Source organism: Callospermophilus lateralis, chromosome 5 (assembly GCF_048772815.1).
Source record: "Callospermophilus lateralis isolate mCalLat2 chromosome 5, mCalLat2.hap1, whole genome shotgun sequence".
NCBI classification, from domain to species: domain Eukaryota; kingdom Metazoa; phylum Chordata; class Mammalia; order Rodentia; family Sciuridae; genus Callospermophilus; species Callospermophilus lateralis.
The window spans coordinates 109320775-109341556 of NC_135309.1; the positions used below are offsets into that span (position 1 = coordinate 109320775).

The 20782-nt window shown below is 34.8% G+C and overlaps 1 protein-coding gene across 7 annotated transcripts in view; it reads right to left on the bottom strand.

Moving 5' to 3' along the window:
* The window catches only part of Gfm2 (GTP dependent ribosome recycling factor mitochondrial 2), a 62286-nt gene extending 41599 nt beyond the window's left edge, over positions 1–20687 (bottom strand). For 5 of the 7 annotated variants that reach the window (XM_076857151.1, XM_076857150.1, XM_076857147.1 and 2 more), the window contains exons 1-7: positions 20493–20668; positions 14353–14434; positions 12275–12359; positions 8339–8396; positions 7376–7473; positions 5545–5670; positions 4416–4504 (exon numbers count right to left, since the gene is read on the bottom strand). In XM_076857151.1, coding sequence (XP_076713266.1) covers positions 4416–4504; positions 5545–5670; positions 7376–7473; positions 8339–8396; positions 12275–12359; positions 14353–14415 — 519 coding nt within the window. In that variant the 5' untranslated portion in view covers positions 14416–14434; positions 20493–20668. Of the gene's footprint in view, positions 1–4415; positions 4505–5544; positions 5671–7240; positions 7474–8338; positions 8397–12274; positions 12360–14352; positions 14435–20492 lie in introns of all 7 variants that reach the window. The other 2 variants (XM_076857148.1, XM_076857152.1) reach the window with 2 other exon arrangements.
* Positions 20688–20782: the final 95 nt, after the last annotated feature.

The following is a 20782-nucleotide window of genomic DNA, read 5'->3' on the forward strand; positions in this document are numbered from 1 at the left end:
ATCAAAATGCAGTGTCATATATACATAATTAAAATAAATTAATTTAAAGAAACAATTAATACCATTGTACTTATAATGCTAAGATCACTCCTTTGCTATTAAATTAACATAGCTGGGAATGTGATAAAGTATGTGTTTCGAATGGTTTGAGAATATTTTGGGTGAACTAGGCTCCATACAAAGAGAATTAACACCTGGAAGGTATCAAGTCATGGAAAGAGGATAAAGGTAAGAATGGGAAAATCTATATTTTGTTTAGCTTCATCTTTCCTAGTACATTTCACAATATTAAACTGTTTGAATGTTGGTTTTCTGATGTGCGACACAGGAAATTTAGTCTTAATTCAGACAACTGATGTGAGGTAAAAAGAACAAATATAATTGCTACTATGATTAAAAACCACATATTTCATTAGTATTTGAATGTTCACGTAAACTGAGGAGGATTTAAGAGGAATAAAGAAACCAAGACCTGTATTTAAAAGGTGTAATTCTTATATGCTTTTCTACTATTTTAATTTTTATACATATTGACAATATAAATATAGTCTGAGTCTATTAAAACATCTGTGCCTGTGGAATCCGAAAGCTTTTAAGCAAAACATAAAAAGTTGAATGTGCTGATACTAGTTATAATTGAAGCCAACTTGTTGTTTGTTCAGGTAAAATTTACATACAATAAAATATATAAACTTTTAAGTATATAGCTCAAAGAGTTTTGATACAGAGAGACATTCATGTAAGTAGTACCCCAATCAAGATAGAGAACATGCTTTCATCAGAAATTTTTCTCATGCCTCTTCCTCTCCATAAACAACTGTTCTGATTCCTGTCACCACAGATTCATTCTGCCTATTCTTGAACACAGAACACAATGAACAGACATGAAGCAAACATTGAACACAATGCTTGTGATATTCATTCACCTTTTTAGACACACTGGCTCATTGTTTTATATGAACATACCAGTTTATTTTTTCTATCCACCTGTGGATATGTACTGGGGCTGTTTCTAGTTTGGAACTTTTATGAATTTAGCTGCTATAAACATTCTGAATAAGTCTTTGGTGCACAAATGTTTTCATTTGAATAAGATATAGAACTGCTGGGTTTTAAGGTAGGTATATATTTAACTTTAAAAGAAACTGCCAAGTAGTTTTCCAAAGTGGTGGTACTAACTACAATCCTATCAACAACATAAGGGTTCTAACTGCTCCACACTCTTGCATGTTTTCTATCACTCTTTATATTTTTACATATTTATTTTTTGAGACACGGTCTCTCTATTTTGACCAGGCTGGCCTTAAACTATCCTCCCACTTCAGCCTACCAAGTAGTTGAGATTATAGGTATGCACTCTCACGTTCTTAAATTTCAGTCATTTTATGGATTATAAAATGGTTACCTCTTTGTGACTTTAATTTACATGTTCCTGATGAATAATGAAATTGTGCTTTCTGATCTTTCAAAAGTTTTTTGTAAAATGTTCACTCAAATCTTTTGCCCATTTTTTTACTGGGATATGTTTAGTTAATTGCAGTTTTTCATAAATTCTGTATATAATTTCTTGTATTTTATAATTACATATGTATTATAAAATTTTTGGTACATATTTCCCCCAAACAAAAATATTCTTCTATATAAACAACACTATATTTTGCAATCAGGAAATTTAACATTTATATAATACTTACATTACAAATTTTCTCATAGTCAAGGCTTGTTCTTTTTTTATTTTTGCTATTAAATGTGCAGATGTAACTTTGATAAGGTTAAATGAATCAAGTTTCTCCTTTTATGATTTATGCTTCTTATATGATCTAAGAAACTGTTACCTACACTAAGATTGAGGAGATATTTTTTTTTTTTCTTCTAAAAGCTATAGATTTGGCTAAACATGTTAGTCTTTATAGCAAGTAAATACCACTGCCAGGGCTCTCAGATCTTATTTGAACTAACTAAAGTAGTCAAGTTACAGATAAAGGAGATATATTTTTTTTCTTCTAAAAGCTATAGATTTGGCTAAACATGTCAGTCTTTATAGCAAGTAAATACCACTGCCAGGGCTCTCAGATGAGGATTTTAGTAATTGTATTATTTCCCCCTAGCTTTTCATTTTGAAAAATTTCAAATCTATAGAAAAGTTGAAAGAATAAATTTTCATGTACTTCTAGATTCCCCAAATACTAAAATTTTGCCATATTTACTTTTTCTGTCTTTATCAACATGTGTGCATATGTGTTTATGCATGTGGTACCTATGCAAATGCACTTCAGATCACCTACAATATAAGGAACACAACTGACTGATGGCCCAAACTGTTGACCTTCTGGATCTAATGCCATATTCCTGTCAAGGCCAAGCTATTCCCAGATAAGCCTTGAGCACAGCACAGGTATTAATATACACCTATTCCCACTATACACAGTAATCCTCTACCAAGTAACTTTGGCTCAAGGACTTCACATTGGCCTGATCAATCTTTTAATGGAACCATGTGGCAGTCTGAGATTCTTCCTGTTCAATTCTTCCTCCAGCTTCCTTTATAGATGTCAGACCTGCACTGTGGTTTCAGTGCTCATCCTTTATTCTTCTCTCCTGATCTTCATAGGCATTTCCTCCAAAAATTTCCAATATATCTGGGCATCTACCTTCCCAAAGACCCAAATTAATATCAGGTATGTATGATGCTTGGATCACAAGAGTAAGTTGCAGATACTGTGACACATCAACCCTAAATACTTCAAGCATACATTTCCAAAGAATAAGGACTTTCTCCTAAATAATCAATTATGGATCACGTTTAGAAAATTTTAAATTTGATACATTTTTACCTAATACCTTTAGTCCATGTTCAAATTTCTCTGACCATCCCAATGGTAATGATGCTCTCTGGAACTTTTTTTTATATCCAAGATCCAATCAAGAATCATAAATCACATTTTCTCGGCTTTTTAGAACCTTTAATCTCATCTCCTCCTACCACTGTCCCAAACATTTGTAATGCTTGCATTGTTGGTTTTTTTTTCCCAAATTTCAAAATGTTCTGGCCAATTGTTCCCCCGCAACCCCCAGAATGTCTTTTCATTTAGATTTCATGCTTAGATACAGGTCAATTTTTCTTTCTTGCAAGAATACTACGCAAGTAATGCTATATGCTTCTGAGTGCATTATACTGTGTTGATGTGTCCTGTTTTTAAGGAATGTTAATTCTGACCACTTAATAAAGATAATATTACAATTAATAATTTTAAGGGTAAAAGAACTAATGTGGGTTCTACATTTAACATGAAGCTGACCTTGATATTATAAGATGAAGGAGGTACCAGCTATAAAGAGGATATAACTCATCCCACTAGCAATATATTATTTATTATAAATCCATTTTCAAAATTAATTCAAGAACTTATTTATTTATGCAATACTGGTGATCAAGGCTTCATGCATGCTAGGCAAGGGCTTTACCACTGAGCTACATCCTCAGCCCAAGAACCTTTAAGTTAACTGTTGAGAAACAATTATCAATGGGTCTCTCATGTTATGTTAGAAAAGACACTGATTCCCCTTGTTCTGGACTACATTTTCAAAAACGTTTGTATAGAAAACAATCTTGAGAAAGATATAGATAGTGTCTCCCTCTATAGCAAAAGGCAGTTTTGCTTATAACCTTGAAAAATAATGTCTCCCTGCAAAGCAAAGGGTAGGACTACTTGTTGTACATTATATAAAATATTTCTGTTCTCTAAGCACAGGAATCCTCTTAACCCATTACATGTGCAGCTGCCACCTAACTCCTTTCATGTCACTCCCTAGAAACTGGTACTTGAGAAATCAGCACAAGAAAATGATGATACCCTGGCTGTTCCTACTTCTGTAACTAAAAACATCCTTTTTCTACCACTCATGAATCTTTTGTCTTCATCCAGTCATGAAACTAGGGTAGGCTAACTTGTTAGCTTGAAAGTAACAGGAACCTCAGGACCTTCCCAGTTTTTTTCCCCCAATAATAGGATTTGAACTCAGGGCCTCAAACAAGGTAAACGAGCACTCTTCTACTTAGCTACATTCCGAGACCCTTTTTTAAATTTCCTCTTGAGATAGAACATCACTAAATTACCCAGGCTGTCCTAGAATCTACAAACCTCCTGCCTCAGTTTCCCAAGTAGCTGGGCCTACAGGCATGTGCCCCACTTGCCCTTCACAGTTCTTGACACTTAATTATATTTCCTACAGTAAACTCTCCTTTCACTATGAAAGATCCAAGATCACATACAGATCACATTTCAATATGAAATTCCAACTTCCTTTGATTTATATGAACACATCGAATAAAAGGTTATAGTTAACTAATTCCAATACAGTCTACATTTTTTTACATCATGGTTTTCTATCTTCATTTTGGCAATATTTTTTACCTCTACACCAGCAGAGGCATCAAATACAGCGACTGCACCATCCAACACTCTAAGGCAGCGCTCAACCTCCAATGTGAAGTCCACATGACCTAAGGAAAAAATGAGAATTATTTAAAACTCTTTTTAAAAAACAAAAATAGCAAGGCATGGTGGTGCATATCTACAATTCCAACTTAATGAGGCCCTAAGCAACATAGCAAGTCCCTGTCTAAAAATGAAAATAAATAAGTAGGGTTAGGGATGTAGCTCAGTGGTTAAGCGCCCCTGGGTTCAATCCTTAGTACCAAAAAAAAAAAAAAAAGTGTGTGTGCATGAATACATACCAATATATATGCCTATATACATATACCAATAAGAAAAGTCTGTGTACACATATATACGTACGCAAACATATGTGTGTGTACATATATATGCATATGTATATATGTACATACACATGCATCTGTAGATTCAATGAATCACGGACTGAAAATATTCTGAAAGAAAAAACTGTTGTACTGAACATGTACAGACTTCTTTCCTTGTCATTATTTCCTAAGCAACACAGTATAACAACTACTTACTTATTAAGTATTTACAATATTATTAGCTATAAGTACATGAGAGGATATATTTAGGATATATGCAAATTTATGCAATTTATATAAGGGATTTAAACATCTGCAGATTTGGGCATCTGCAGGGGTCCTACAATCAATTCCTAATGAATACTGAGGGACAACTATACATACCCTGGAATACTACATCATCTTACAAAGGAAGGAAATCCTGTTGCATACTACAACATGGATGATCCTTGAGGACTTTATGCTAAGTGAAATAAATCCAGCACAAAAGGACAAATACTATATGATTCCACTTATTTGAACTAACTAAAGTAGTCAAGTCACAGATAAAGGGGAGAAATTGTTTAATGGGTGCCAAGTTTTAGTTCTGTAAGATAAAATAGTGCTGGACATTTTTTCACAGCTATGTGAATATACATAACATTACTAAACTATATATTTTAAAATGGTTCAAATAGTAAATTTTATATGTTTCTTACCATAATAAAAACAAAAACAAAAACCTCAACACCAAAAAACCCAAATGATGCAATATCTCTGTACTGGTAAAAACAGTACCATACCTGGTGTATCAATCAGATTGATTCTATACCCCTTCCAATCAAACGTAACAGCAGCTGACTGAATAGTAATGCCTCTTTCTCTCTCCTGCGCCATGAAATCTGTCACTGTGTCTCCATCATCAACATCTAAAAAGAAAAAAAAGTCATAGTTTAGTTTTAATGATAAGTTTAGTTTTAATTACACAGTTTAATTTGCTTTAAGAAAAAAATCTTTTCCCAAATATTTGGCTTATTAATATAGAGCTCTTCATCTTTCTCTATGTAAATCCTCATTCTAGAAAAAGCTTTTTTAAAAAGAGAGTCCATGCAAATATGTCAAAGTTTAAAAAAAAAAAAACTCTGAAATACTTCTGGTATTTCAAACATTTTGAAGAAGGAATATTTAATCTACATAATCCATACTAAACTGTACACTTTAAATTGGTGAAAATTTGGGCTGGGGCTGTAGCTCAGTGGCAGAGTGCTTGCCTAGCATGCATGAGGCACTGAGTTTGATCCTTAGCACCACATAAAAATAAACAAATAAAATAAAGGCATTCTGTCCACCTACAACTACAAAAAAATATTTTTTAAAAAATGGTTAAAATTTTATGAACTGTACACCCCAAAATTGTTGAAACTTTTTTACAATTAAAAAAATGACGGGGTTTGGGGTTGTGGCTCAGTGGTAGAGTGCTCGCATAGCATGCACGAGGACTGGGTTTGATCCTCAGCACCACATAAATATAAAATAAAGATATTGTGTCCACCTAAAACTTAAAAATCAACAAATATTTTTTAAAAAATGACGATTTGAAAATCAACCCTTACTACAGGTAAGTAGTCTGAGGATATGAGGGAAGGATTACTAAAAGTTTTATGACACAATGGAGGAAACCTAGCAAGGTTCCACTTTTTCTGTCATATGTCCATTTACATAAGAGAAATTCTATGAGAAATTCGAATGGTTGCACATTTAGCAACCTATCATCAAGAACATTCAAATCCTGGAGTTCTTGAGTCCTCCATAAATATTAAGTCTCAGCCAATTCCAAGGGTCTAGAGAAATAGTTCCCAATGTGGTGCATATCATAAACTAGACCTTCTGAATGTTCCAGAGAGGGGTTAGGGAATCATTATTTAAAAACCAAACAAACAAACAAATAAAAAATCTACATGAAGTCCATGCCTAGCCAAGAACCACAATTTCCACGTTACAATTACAAAATAAATTCTACATTTAGGTGAATACTACTATTATTGGTTAACAATAAACAAAATCCTTTCTTTTTATATATGAGAATCTTTGGTTAACTTTTCAGTTCTTTCCTTCTAGAAACCAGATAATAGAAGGATGTCAACTTACTAGGTGAAACAGTAAAAAAATAACTTCTGACTGGTAAACTAAATGTGAATTGAGAAGAATTATTACTTGGAGATAAATAACTTGAGCTTGCCCAAGGGCGTATGGCATGTCCTTTATCTCCAACCTGGAAATTGCCTATGGAGTTGTAACAAGAGATATTCATTCTTACAGAGCACGAGTTTTCTGAACTAGGGTAGCTCTCATAGAAAGAAATAATCATGTTGTTGGTAAGCTATAGTTTCTGTCTTATATCCTTTTAAGTAGATCAGTACTAGATGGGACTCAAAACAGTCTTGTGAGTCTGAGTGTTTAACTGAATCTAAAAAGACCCTTTAGTGGGTATGCAACTACCTTATCTTCATGTTGTGGTTTAGGCATCAGTGACTCCATACCATACTCAAGTTCTCTATGTTGACTTCTTAATCAAAATATTTTCCATTGATGCTTTGGCTAATGGGAATGGGGAGAGGAGGAATCCATTCTAACCTCCCAGTGATCTTGTATATCCAGAATAGTACAATATTCTTTCTGTTGTGGTAGTTTTGCCTGCATCAATATGAGCCATAATTCCAATATTACGGATTCTGTTTAAAAAGAATAAAAAAAAAGGCATTATGAAGTGTACATTAATAAAACTGTAAAATCAAAATATCTATGCTATGCAAAATTCAAAGTTGGTTAGTATTTTTCTTTTCTTTTCTTGGTACTGGGATTGAACCCAGAGGAATTTTACAACAGAGCTATACCTCTGTCACTTTCTAATTTTTTAGTTTGTGAGAGGTATAAGTTGCAGAGACTGACCTTATACTTGTGATTCTCCCTGCCTCAGCCCTCCTGAGATGCTAAGATTATAATGCATCATCAAGCCTAGCAAAGTGGATTATTATTTATATAATTACATATAATTACAGAAAAACTAGAAAAATGAAAAACAGATTTAGTGTATATTCTACATTATCTGGTAAAACAGCTGAATAACAAAGGGCCAGGTATAACCTTGAGAATACCTTATGCTCATTTCTATGAAAAGTGTACTGTTGTTACACATAAAATTTTAAATTGAGAAAAAAAAATCACTTTTTGGGGGGTGGATAGGTAACTGGGGATTTAACCCAGGTTTGCTTAAACACTGAGCCATATCCCCATTCCTTTTTTATTTATTATTTATTTTAATACAGAGTCTCATTAAGTTGCTCAGAGCCTTGCTAAGTTGCTAGGGCTAGCTTTGAACTTGAAATCCTCCTACCCTCGGTTTCTCAAGCTGCTTGGATTACAGACATGCACCACCACACCTGGCAAGAAAATAATTTCTAAGACACATATCAACTATTTATAGCTAGCTAGGGTAGAAAGTCACAGAAATTACAGTGTGTATGAATAATGCCCATCAAAGAAAACTTGTAACTTTTCTCAAGAGCTTATAGAAAAAAAAGCAATTCTAGTACTTACTTAGCTATAGGAGGATTAATGACTGAATGAAGAGATTTGATATCATTTCCTATTAAGCCTAATGAAAAGAAGATTAAAATTGAATTGTTAAAAATCAAATTTTCCTTGAATTTACAAATAAAAATTTTTAAATAAAGTAAATACTGTGACTGTAAATAAAGTAAAATTCAAGCCAAATAAAATTCAATTAACTAAAATTTACATTCCTACAACTGGTAAAGAAAAAATATACCCTGTTCATGGATAGGCAGAACTAACATCATTAAAATGGCGATATTACCAAAAGCTCTCTATAGGTTCAATGCAATGCCAATCAAAATCCCAATGGCATTTCTTGTAGAAATAGATAAAGCAATCATGAAATTCATATGGAAAAATAAAAGACCCAGACTAGCAAAAGCAATTCTAAGCAGGAGGTGTAGCGATACCAGATTTCAAACTGTACTACAAAGCAATAGTAATTTACAATTGTACAAGATAAAAGTTTTTAAACATCAGTTTCTAGATCATATTCTTAAAAAAATACAGATTTACTCTTTGTCACCTACTAAACCTCTATTTATAGAATTGTACAATTGGAATTAGTGTTCATAATGGTAACAGTAAGGGACTAGTAGATCCTGAATCAAAAAAAAAAATTTTAATGCCCAGTCCTAGATGCATTTCCTAAGGCTTGAAGAGGCCAGAGTGATTCTCATGTGAGGTGATAATTAATGTTTCTACAATGAGGAACCTTCCTTACTTCAATAATCTTAGGAACCATACCTTTTTTTTTTTTAACCAAATGAGTTATTTTTATTTTTTTTAGTCATACATGACAGCAGAATGTATTTTGACATATAACACATACATGGAATGTACATACATCAATCATATTGTCAATTCTATTCTGCTGCCTTCCTATCCTCCCTACTCCTCCCCTCCTCTCCCATCCTTTCTCTCTATCCAATCTAATGTGACACACTTTTTTTTTCTTTTTCTCATTACAACATCATATATGTATTCTGTATAACAATGAGGTTCTCCTTCCATCTTCCATGCAACTCCCCTTCTCTTTCTTTTTCCCTTCCACCTCTCTTCCCTATTTAGTGGTAGTCTTCTTCTCATGTTCTTCCTCCCTATCCCATTTTGAGTCACCCCCTTTATATCAGAGAAGACATTCGGCATTTGTTTTTTAGGGATTGGCTAACTTCACTTAGCATAATCTGCTCTAATGCTATCCATTTGCCTGCAAATGCCATGATCTTGTTATTTTTTAGTGCTGAGTAATATCCCATTGTGTATAAATGCCACATTTTTTAATCCATTCATCTATTGAAGGGCATCTAGGTTGGTTCCACATTCTAGCTATTGTGAATTGTGCTGCTATAAACATTGACATGGCTGTGTCCCTGTAATATGCTCTTCTTAGGTCTTTTGGGTATAGTCTGAGAAGGGGAATAGCTGGGTCAAACAGTGGTTCCATTCCCAGCTTTCCAAGGAATCTCCATACTGCCTTCCAAATTGGCTGCACCAATTTGCAGGCCCACCAGCAATGTATGAGTGTACCTTCCCCCTCCCCCCAGCCTCGCCAGCACTTATTATTGTTTGACTTCATAATGGCTGCCATTCTTATTGGAGTGAGATGATATCTTAGTTTTTATTTGCATTTCTCTGATTGCTAGAGATGGTGAGCATTTTTTCATGTATTTGTTGACTGATTGTATATCCTCTTCTGAGAAGTTTCTGTTCAAGTCCTTGGCCCATTTGTTGATTGGGTTATTTGCTTTTTTGTTGTTTAACTTTTTAAGTTCATTATATACTCCTGAGATTAGAGCTCTATCTGATGTTTGAGGGGTAAAAATTTGTTTCCAGGATGTAGGCTCCGTATTCACCTCACATATTATTTCTCTTGCTGAGAAAAAATTTTTAGTTTGAATTCGTCCCATTTGTTGATTCTTGGTTTTAACTCTTGTGCTATAGGTGTCTTATTAAGAAATTTGGGGCCTGCCCCCACGTGATGAAGATTAGGGCCAACTTTATCTTCTATTAGACGCAGAGTCTCTGGTCTGATTCCTAGCTCCTTGATCCATTTTGAGTTGACTTTTGTGCATGGTGAGAGAAAGGGATTCAATTTCATTTTGTTGCATATGAATTTCCAGTTCTCCTAGCACCATTTGTTGAAGTTGCTATCCTTTTTCCATTGCATGGTTTTAGCACCTTTGTCTAATATAAGGTAGTTGTAATTTTGTGGATTTGTCTCTGTGTCCTCTATTTTGTACCATTGGTCTACCAGCCTGTTTTGGTGCCAGTACCATGCTGTTTTTGTTACCACTGCTCTATAGTATAGTTTAAAATCTGGAATCGCAATACCACCAATTTCACTCTTCCTGCTTATAATTACTTTAGCTATTCTGGGTCTCTTGTTTTTCCAGATGAATTTCATGATTGCTTTTTCTATTTCTGCAAGGAATGTCATTGGGATTTTGATGGGAATTGCATTGAATCTGTAAAGTGCTTTTGGTAATATGGCAATCTTAATAATATTAATTCTACCAATCCATGAGCAAGGTAAATCCTTCCATCTTCTAAGGTCTTCTTCTATTTCTTTCTTCAGGGTTCTGTAGTTTTCATTGTATAGCTCTTTCACCTCTTTTGTTAAGTTGATTCCCAGGTACTTTATTTTTTTTTTTTTTGAGGATATTGTGAATGGAGTAGTTGTCCTCATTTCTATTTCAGAGAATTTTTCACTGATATACAGGAATGCCTTTGATTTATTGGTATTGATTTTATATCCTGCCACTTTGCTGAATTCATTTACTAGTTCTAGAAGTTTCTTGGTTGAATTTTTTGGATCTGCTAAGTATAGGATCATGTCATTGGCAAATAGTGCTAATTTAAGATCTTCTTTTCCTATATTTATGCCTTTAATTTCTTTCATCTGTCTAATTGCTCTGGCTAGTGTTTCAAGAACTATGTTGAATAGAAGTGGTGAGAGAGGGCATCCCTGTCTTGAGGAATCATACCTTTAAAGATGGCTTAGGAGATATCACTGAACAGAAGCTGTACTAATCTAATACTTCTAAAAAGCCAAGTAGCATTTTACATAAAAAAACAAAGTACATAATGACCAATTTCATACTTATGATAGCTTAGTAAGTAATATTAAAGCAACAACACAGTCAAATGTGTAAATTTAATCTGTATCTTCCAGCTATTTAAACCACTTCTTCCAAATTTCTATAAGAATTTATATTATTTTTCAAATCTCATCGCAGTCTGAAGATCAAAAGAAAATCTATTCTGCTAAATCCTTTATACACACAAATAATGTAGCCATTACACTTACATGTCCTTGTAAGTCAACAACAAATCAGTATTTTTACTCTATTCTCACCTGACAAAGAGGTAATGAGAACAGCAACACTATACTAGTGTTATAGAGTCTATCTTGTTTGCTTATTTCAAACATAGGAAGGACATTAGGAGTTAATTACCTCCTCAGCTTTCCAGCTTCTAATAGCCATATGTCTAAGCTATTCTAGATAAATATTTAATAAGAACTACTTCTAAGAACCTACAAGCCTCTTCTGACAGAAAACATCTTTGCATAAAAACCAGAAATGAATTAGAAAATAAATATTTTGTGGCAAAGGCACTCTACAGTAGGCTCACATGCTAAACTTATCTGCTAGCTATTAAAGCCACCAACCCTCCCTTTGCTCAGCTCATCATCACGTCCAGCAGTTGAGGAGCACAACTTTGCTGGTAACCCTTCCTCTCATCTATCAGAATATTTCTATTCCTCATAATCTCAGGAAAATAGCTGAAAAGTAAATAATAATTGGAGACCCCTAAAAAGGGAGATTTTTACAAACAAAAGAAAGTGAAAGATAATCAGAAACAGAACAGAGAAAGCAAGCAGCTGAGGTAAAATGAGAATTCTAACATTTGTACCTGGTAAGGAACTGTAATTTCTTCCAAAAAGTACATGCAGTTCTGATTTTTTTAAACTTGCTCTTCTTTTACAGCAGCACATATTCTAGTAAGAAGAAAAAGAAACTTGATATTAATTTTATTTTAGCATTACAAATTATTATTACAGTGGTTTAACCTTGTAACTATGCTTTGTCAGAAAATATTTTGCATCACCTTATAGTGCCAATTTATTAATTCCAATTATTTTAAAAAGTAATGACCCAAATTTATACTACAAAAAAGAATAAGGAATAAATTAAAACTGATTTACTCTTTTTAGCTGACCTTAAAACAATGGTTCTCCTAAACTTTCATCATTGGCATGAAGTAGGAACTTACCTGGAATGCAAACTCTCAGGCTCTTTCAGACAAGAAAATCTAACTCTTGTGTACAGGATACAGCAATCTGGTTTCAACAAGCACTCTGGATAATTCTGATAGCTACAGTTTGAAAACCACGACACTTATGTTTACATAAGGGAGTTAAAAAGACTTTAAAAGGTTATCTATCTTCCCCTGGATAAATATTGGTTCTCTTCTACAGCTGCTAGGAGTTTGTGGAGAGTCATGAACTTCAAAACCATTTGCTGTTTTTAGGATTTAAAATAGCAATTACACATGAGAATCACCTAGAAAACATTGGGTACAGAAAGGAAAAAAGAGTTGGGGTAACTGGACAGTAGCATGTTTTCAAGTTTTCCCAGGGCACCACTGCAATGGAAAATCCCTGAGTTGGAACAGATCTACATAAGACCAAGAAAGCATTTGTTTCCCCTCTCTTCTTGGAATGTTCTCAAGTCAACATGGATATTCTCCACCCTAATGCACCCCTAGACTACTAGAGACAGACTTAACAGCTGCCAATATATTTGGAACTATTAGAATGTACAATGATTTGGGGCTTTTTTTTTTTTTTTTTTTTTGGTACCAGGGATTGAACTCAGGGGCATTCAATCACTGAGCCAAGCTTGTCTAGCATGCTTGAGGCCCCAGGTCCAAATCCCAGTATCACAAAATCAGCCCTATTTTGTATTTTATTTAGAGACAGGATCTCACTGAGTTGCTTAGCGCCTCACAGTTGCTGAGGCTGGCTTTGAACTCGAGATCATCCTGCCTCAGTCTGGGAACACAGGTGTGCATCACCAAGTCCAGCACATAATCTGCTTTTTATGCTACTGTGGAATGAATATCTGTGCCTTCTATATTATTTATTGAGTTTCCGGTAATAATACACTTTTAATATTTATTGTTTTTTAGTATTTGGCGGACACAACATCTTTGTCTGTATGTGGTGTTGAGGATCGAACCCGGGCCGCACTCATGCCAGACGAGCGTGATACCGCTTGAGCCACATCCCCAGCATAATAATACACTTTTATCCTAAGAAAATATTTCAGAGCACAAACTCAATATTATTTAAATTTCTACTGCATAATAACTGGGATAAGAAGATTCAGCAACTACATGTCTCAAGGTACATAATCTGAAAGTATAGTCAATAAAAATACTGAAGAAATCTATGCATCTCCTTGAGCCACTTACTGACATCAAAAGTGTACAAATATAGGTTTATTTTCAAAATGCTGCACAGATGATTTTAAAGTAGCAAAAATTAATTTATAGTCTAATGATAAGGAAGCTTCTTCTATGTTAAAGGTTCTCCTATACTTCCTGTTTAGTCACTGCTGGAAGAGAAATAAGTCAGACAAATTTCAGTCTCTTATCTAGTTTAATAAAGAGTATAGTTTCATTTGAGGATTAACATTTCTAAAGTATATTAAAGATACGCCAGTTTACAAAATAATTTATAGTATTTTGAAGGGAATTCAGAAGTTAAATCAGAGCTTAAAGACTAAGACAGGGGCGGGGGTTGTGGCTCAGCTGTAGAGCACTCATCTAGCATGTGCGAGGTGCTGGGTTCGATCCTCAGCACCACATAAAAAATAAATAAATAAAACAAAGGTATAAAAAAATTTTAAAAAACTAATGAGATATACTGGGCCTTTAGGAGTAAAATAACTGAGATTGTTACATTTAATTTTATAAGAAAAGCTTACATTAATGTGCAAACTGGATATTTTCTGATGATTCACTGCAAATATCCTCAAGTAGGCCAACATCTTGATGCTCTGTTATTCTCTGAAAAAAATATACAAAATCATAAAATTAAATTTATATATTACAAGTCTGTAAGACATATAAGTCTTATATAAGGTAAAAATGTATTACTCTTAGAAAATAGGAATGATTTTAGGTATCAAAAACCTATCATTCAAAAATTAAAATTCTGACTAAATATGAGAAGATTCTTTTTTTAAAATTTTTATTTATTTACTTATTTGTTCTAATTTGTTATACATGACAGCAGAATACATTTCAGTTCATAGTACAAAATGGAGAACAATTTTTCATTTCCCTGATTGTACACAAAGTAGAGTCACACCATTGTTGTCTTCATACATGTACTTCGGTAATGATGTCCATCTCATTCCACCACCTTTCCTACTCCCATGACCCCTCCCTCCCCTTTGCCCTAGCCAGAGTTCCTCCATTCCTCCCAAAGTTCCTCCATTCCTCCCACCCTCATTATAGAAAAATAAGATTTTTTTAAACATTTATTTTTTAGAAGTGGTTGGACACAATACCTTTATTTTATTTATCCCAGTCCTTCATTTATTTATTTTTATGTGGTGCTAAGGATTGAACACAGGGCCTCACACGTGCTAGATGAGCGCTCTACCGCTGAGCCACAACTCCAGCCAGAGAAATGAGATTCTTAAACTTAAAATGATCTTTATTTTTTCATATACTTTAATTCTTAAGGAAAGATATGGAGATATTATTGAAATCCATTTATTGAAATTGCAAAAACACCATACCAACCAAAGTACATTTTTATGTAAATATACAGAATGAAATATAAAAATAATTTGTACCCACCCCTGCCTAGGAGAAACTGGCAATTATTTTGCTTTCCAAAGACTAGGAGGCACTACTGGAATCTAGTGGGTAGAGGCCTATTATTCCAGTAGATAGATGCTGCTAAATATCCTACAATCAGCAGGGCAGTCTCTTTTGACTTAAGAATTATATGCTCTAAAATGTCAATTGTGTCAAAGCTGAGAAACCTTGCAAATCATTGATTCTCAAACTATTCACTAGGTACAGTGGCACACTCCTGTAATCCCAGCTATGAGAGGCTGAGGTAGTAGGATCACAAGCTCAAGACCAGCCTTGGTAACTCAGCAAGACCCTATCAAAAATTCAACATTAAAAAGGGCTGGACTATGGTACAGAATAGAGGACACAGAAACCAATCCACAAAACTACAACTATCTTATATTTGATAAAGGGGCTAAAAGCATGCAATGGAGGAAGGATAGCATCTTCAACAAATGGTGCTGGGAAAACTGGAAATCCATATGCAACAAAATGAAACTGAATCCCTTTCTCTCGCCATGCACAAAAGTTAACTCAAAGTGGATCAAGGAACTTGATATCAAATCAGAGACACGGCGTCTGATAGAAGAAAAAGTTGGCTACGATCTACATTCTGTGGGGTCGGGCTCCAAATTCCTCAATAGGACACCCATAGCACAAGAGTTAATAACTAGAATCAACAAATGGGACTTACTCAAACTAAAAAGTTTTTTCTCAGCAAAAGAAACAATAAGAGAGGTAAATAGGGAGCCTACATCCTGGGAACAAATCTTTACTCCTCACACTTCAGATAGAGCCCTAATATCCAGAATATACAAAGAACTCAAAAAATTAGACAATAAAATAACCCAATCAACAAATGGGCCAAGGACCCGAACAGACATTTCTCAGAGGAGGACATACAATCAATCAACAAGTACATGAAAAAATGCTCACCATCTCTAGCAGTCAGAGAAATGCAAATCAAAATCACCCTAAGATACCATCTCACTCCAGTAAGATTGGCAGCCATTAGGAAGTCAAACAACAACAAGTGCTGGCGAGGATGTGGGGAAAAGGGTTCACTTGTCCATTGCTGGTGGGACTGCAAATTGGTGAGGCCAATTTGGAAAGCAGTATGGAGATTTCTTGGAATGGAACCACCATTTGACCCAGCTATTCCCCTTCTCGGTCTATTCCCTAAAGACCTAAAAAGAGCATACTACAGGGACACTGCTACATCCATGTTCATAGCAGCACAATTCACAATAGCAAGACTGTGGAACCAACCTAGATGCCCTTCAATAGACGAATGGATAAAAAAAAAGTGTCATTCATACACAATGGAGTATTACTCTACATTAAAAAATGACAAAATCATAGAATTTGCAGAGAAATGGATGGCATTAGAGCAGATTATGCTAAGTGAAGCTAGCCAATCCCTTAAAAACAAATGCCAAATGTCTTCTTTGATAAAAGGAGAGTAACTAAGAACAGAGTAGGGATGAAGAGCATGAGAAGAAGATTAACATTAAACAGGGATGAGAGGTGGGAGGGAAAGGGAGAGAGAAGGGAAATTGTATGGAAATGGAAGGAGACCCTCAGGGGTATACAAAATTACATACAAGAGGAAGTGAGGGGAAAGGGAAAAATATATAAGGGAGAGAAATGAATTACAGTAGAGGGGGTAGAGAGAGAAGAGGGGAGGGGAGGGGGGGGAGGGGGGATAGTAGAGGATAGGAAAGGCAGCAGAATACAACAGACACTAGTATGGCAATATGTAAATCAATGGATGTGTAACTGGTGTGATTCTGCAATCTGTATACAGGGTAAAAATGGGAGTTCATATCCCACTTGAATCAAAGTGTGAAATATGATATATCAAGAACTATGTAATGTTTTGAACAACCAACAATAAAAATTAAAAAAAAAGGGCTGGACTAATTAGAACAAATTATATGTTTTTCCTTTTTTCAAAAAGGGCTGGGATGTAGCTCAGTGGTAGAGAGCTTGTCTAGCATGCTTGAGGCCCCAGGTCCAAATCCCAGTATCACAAAATCCTGCAATTTAGGAACCCCTAAGAGTCCTAAGACTTTTCAAAAGTCAAAACTATTTTCATTATAATGCCAAAAGACTGGTCTTTCAGGGAGCTGGGGCTGTAGCTCAGTGACAGAGCACTTGCCTAGCATGTGGGAGGCACTGGGCTCGATCCTCAGCACCACATAAAAATAAATAAATAAAAGTAAAAAAAGAAAAAGATTGGTCTTTTCACAGTGTTGACATTTGCACTGGTTATGAAATGGGTAAAACAGGGACACCTTGGTATGAATCTAGGCACTGGCAGCAAAATATACTACTAGTCATTATATTCTTCACCATAAAACAATCGGCTTTTTAAAAAAGTAGCAATATGGCACTCGCCTGGCATGCACAGGGTGCTGGGTTCGATCCTCAGCACCACATAAAAATAAAATAAAGATGTTGTATCCATCGAAAACTGAAAAAAATAAATATTAAAAATTCTATCTCTCTTTAAAAAAATAAATAAATAAAAATAAAAGTTTCAAATAAGAATATCCTTGATGAGGCAGTAAAAATTCTTAATTTTATTATATCTCAACCCTTGAAAACATACTCAAGGGTACCTATTTGATAGGGAAATCAAATAGTATGCATAAAATGCAGTTGCAAGCTGCATTTGCTAATTTTTTTTCATTGAACACCATTTATTCAAAAAAATATGTTATTCAAACTTGGATATTTTGTAGACTTTTTCTTTAAAATGATAATTCACTTCAAATAAAGCAATTGATAGTATTTACAGCCAGTGATCAAGTTCAAGCTTTCAAATGATATCAGAACCTTGAAAAACTGGCATCTGTCACTGTAGACTTGTCAGCCTAACTTAAAAGATATTCATGAAGAAATCAATGGTGATACTAATGAATTGATTTTTTTGATATGACTTAATGATATGTGTATTTGGAAGGTTTCATAACTCAGTAAATAGAGATTTCCCAATCAATACATTGTTTCCAAAATCATGCTTGAATAAAAGATCTATTCTAAAATACAACAGACACAAATAAAAAAGAGCACAAAAGATTCACTAATATAACTTGATTCTATATTGTAACTAATCTTTATGAAACTGTCATTTGTCAAAGTCTGAAATAGTATCAAAGATGTCCAAAATTTTTTGCAAAAGCCATTAAAATATTCATCTTTTCCAACCATACATCAATATCATTATATGCTTTTGATCACCACAATTTCAAGACTGGGTATCTACTATATACTTTTGGTAGATTTAACAAAATAGTGATGAAATCCAATTTGATTACTGACACATATACAGGAAATACTGTTTTTAAAAACTATTTTTAGTTATAGACAGGCAAATACCTTTATTTTATTCATTCATTCATTCATTCATTTTGAACTCAGGGCACTTGACCACTGAGCCACATCCCAGCCCTTCATTTATTTATTTTTATGTGGTGCTGAAAATCGAACCCAGTGCTTCACACAAGCTAGGGAAGCGCTCTACCACTGAGCTCCAACCCCAGCCCCAGGAAATAGTTTTTTTTAAGAGAACATTTTGTTAGCATTGATTTGTTTGGCCCATTTTTATCCCACAATAATAGATGAAAGTAAGAATAAATGATAAACAATAATATCCATATCTTTGCCTTCCCTATTTTATACAAATCAAGAAGTGCTAATTGCTCAAACTTCACTTACTTTCTCCTCCTGATTCCGAAAGAAAAAGGTAATTAATGATTTAGGAAATTATAAATGAAAACATATATTAATTTAAACCAACTGATTAAATTTTCCACAATCTAATAACAGAACTATAACAACAGAAAACAATAAGGATAAATCTCAAATGTTAGGGGAAAAAAATCTATACAAACTTATCCCATCTGGTTTCAAATATGTCAAGAATATGTAGGTAAAACTAATCCATTATGTTAGAAGTCAGGATAGTGTTTACTCTTGGGAGTGCTAATAACCGGAAAGAAGGAAGAGGTAGGCTCTGGGACACAAGTTAAAGTAATTTCTTGATCTGGGTGCCGCCTACACTAATATGTTAGGGTTTTAAAAACCCACTGAAATGTTCATATACAGTATATGCATTTTTCCACATTGTTACACTACAAAAGTCTTACCAAAAAAAAAAAAAAAAAGTTTGAAACTAGGTTTAGAATCAGAGATATTGCTGGAGTCCCAAGTCTTCTGAAATCTTGGATAAATCACTTAAAATCTCTGCACTTCAGTATTTCACAAAGCACACCACAGGATTTGGCCTAAGAATTCTTATTCAATAAGAACTGTCTACCTTTGCCTTCTAGGTGTTGGGGTTAAAGCAATGAACAAAAGCAAATAAGCTGTGTCTTCATACTGCCCCTACTGTACTCAAGGGATGCAGATAAACAAGAGAATAAATAAAATACACAGTATGTTCTATGGTGATAGGTGGAATTAAGCAAGATAAGGGAACTGGGGCACAACTGTAAGGTCAAGAAAGTTCTTACTAAAATGATGACATTTAAGCAAAGACCTAAAGTAGGTAGGGAAGGCAATGGGAAGGGGAGCATATTCAAAGTAGAGGGATTATATAATTTATTGCATGTTAAAATACACTTAAGCTAGTTAGTTTTAGGTCTGTTTTAAAGTAAGATTCCATTAAGAAGATGGAGCCTTACATCCAAAGCACTGTTTTAATGAAATGAATACTCTCCTTTTTCCTCCAATAAATGAAAAAGGTTTCAAACTATAGGGTAATTAAGAGAATTCGGTGCAAAATAAAAAGGTAAAACTAACAACGTTCTTAAATGTACTTTCTTGTGAATTATTTCCCTGGTGTTACTGAAGGGGCACTGCAAAGCAAGTCCACCCAGATCTTCCTCCAATGCACCAAAAGGTCTCAGAAAATTCTGGAATTAGTCCTGAAATTCCAGAAAACCAATAGTCTATTTTTTTTCTGGCAGTTGATAAACTCCAATAGTTTTACTTTCCCATACAATAAACTTTCATTCTTTTATATCCTTAATTGTACATACATTATAATGACAGGAGGAAACATCAGTCATCCTCGCTGAAGAACAGAGGAAAAAAACGTCCATAAAAGAGGAGAAATCTAGGAGCGGTGGGCAAAAGGGCCTGCCGTCCATCTCTGTGGCTGGCTCCGTCAGAAGCTGCCTGGAAGGTCAGCAGTGCCCAGGGCCGGGCAGGGTCACAGACACACGTAGTCTCTCCGAGCGGTACCCACCTTGCACTCAGTCGTGCACTAGAGGCCAGCTTCTTTTCCAAAGGTTGTAAGGAGCAAGAAGCACCGACTACTTTGAAGTCTGCAATGGCCCCACGTTTCAACCAACTCAGCGTCCACCCTCTTACCAACCAGAGAATCTAGATTCCTACCCTTCTGTCTCCTCTGGCAGCTTCTCTTCGGCACTTCCGGCGGTGCATCAACCAAATACCGCCTACCAGCAACTTCCGCCCTTCTCGTTTAAAGTGAAGAGAGGCTCGGAACGGTTGCGCCGCGCGTGCTCTTCACTCGGC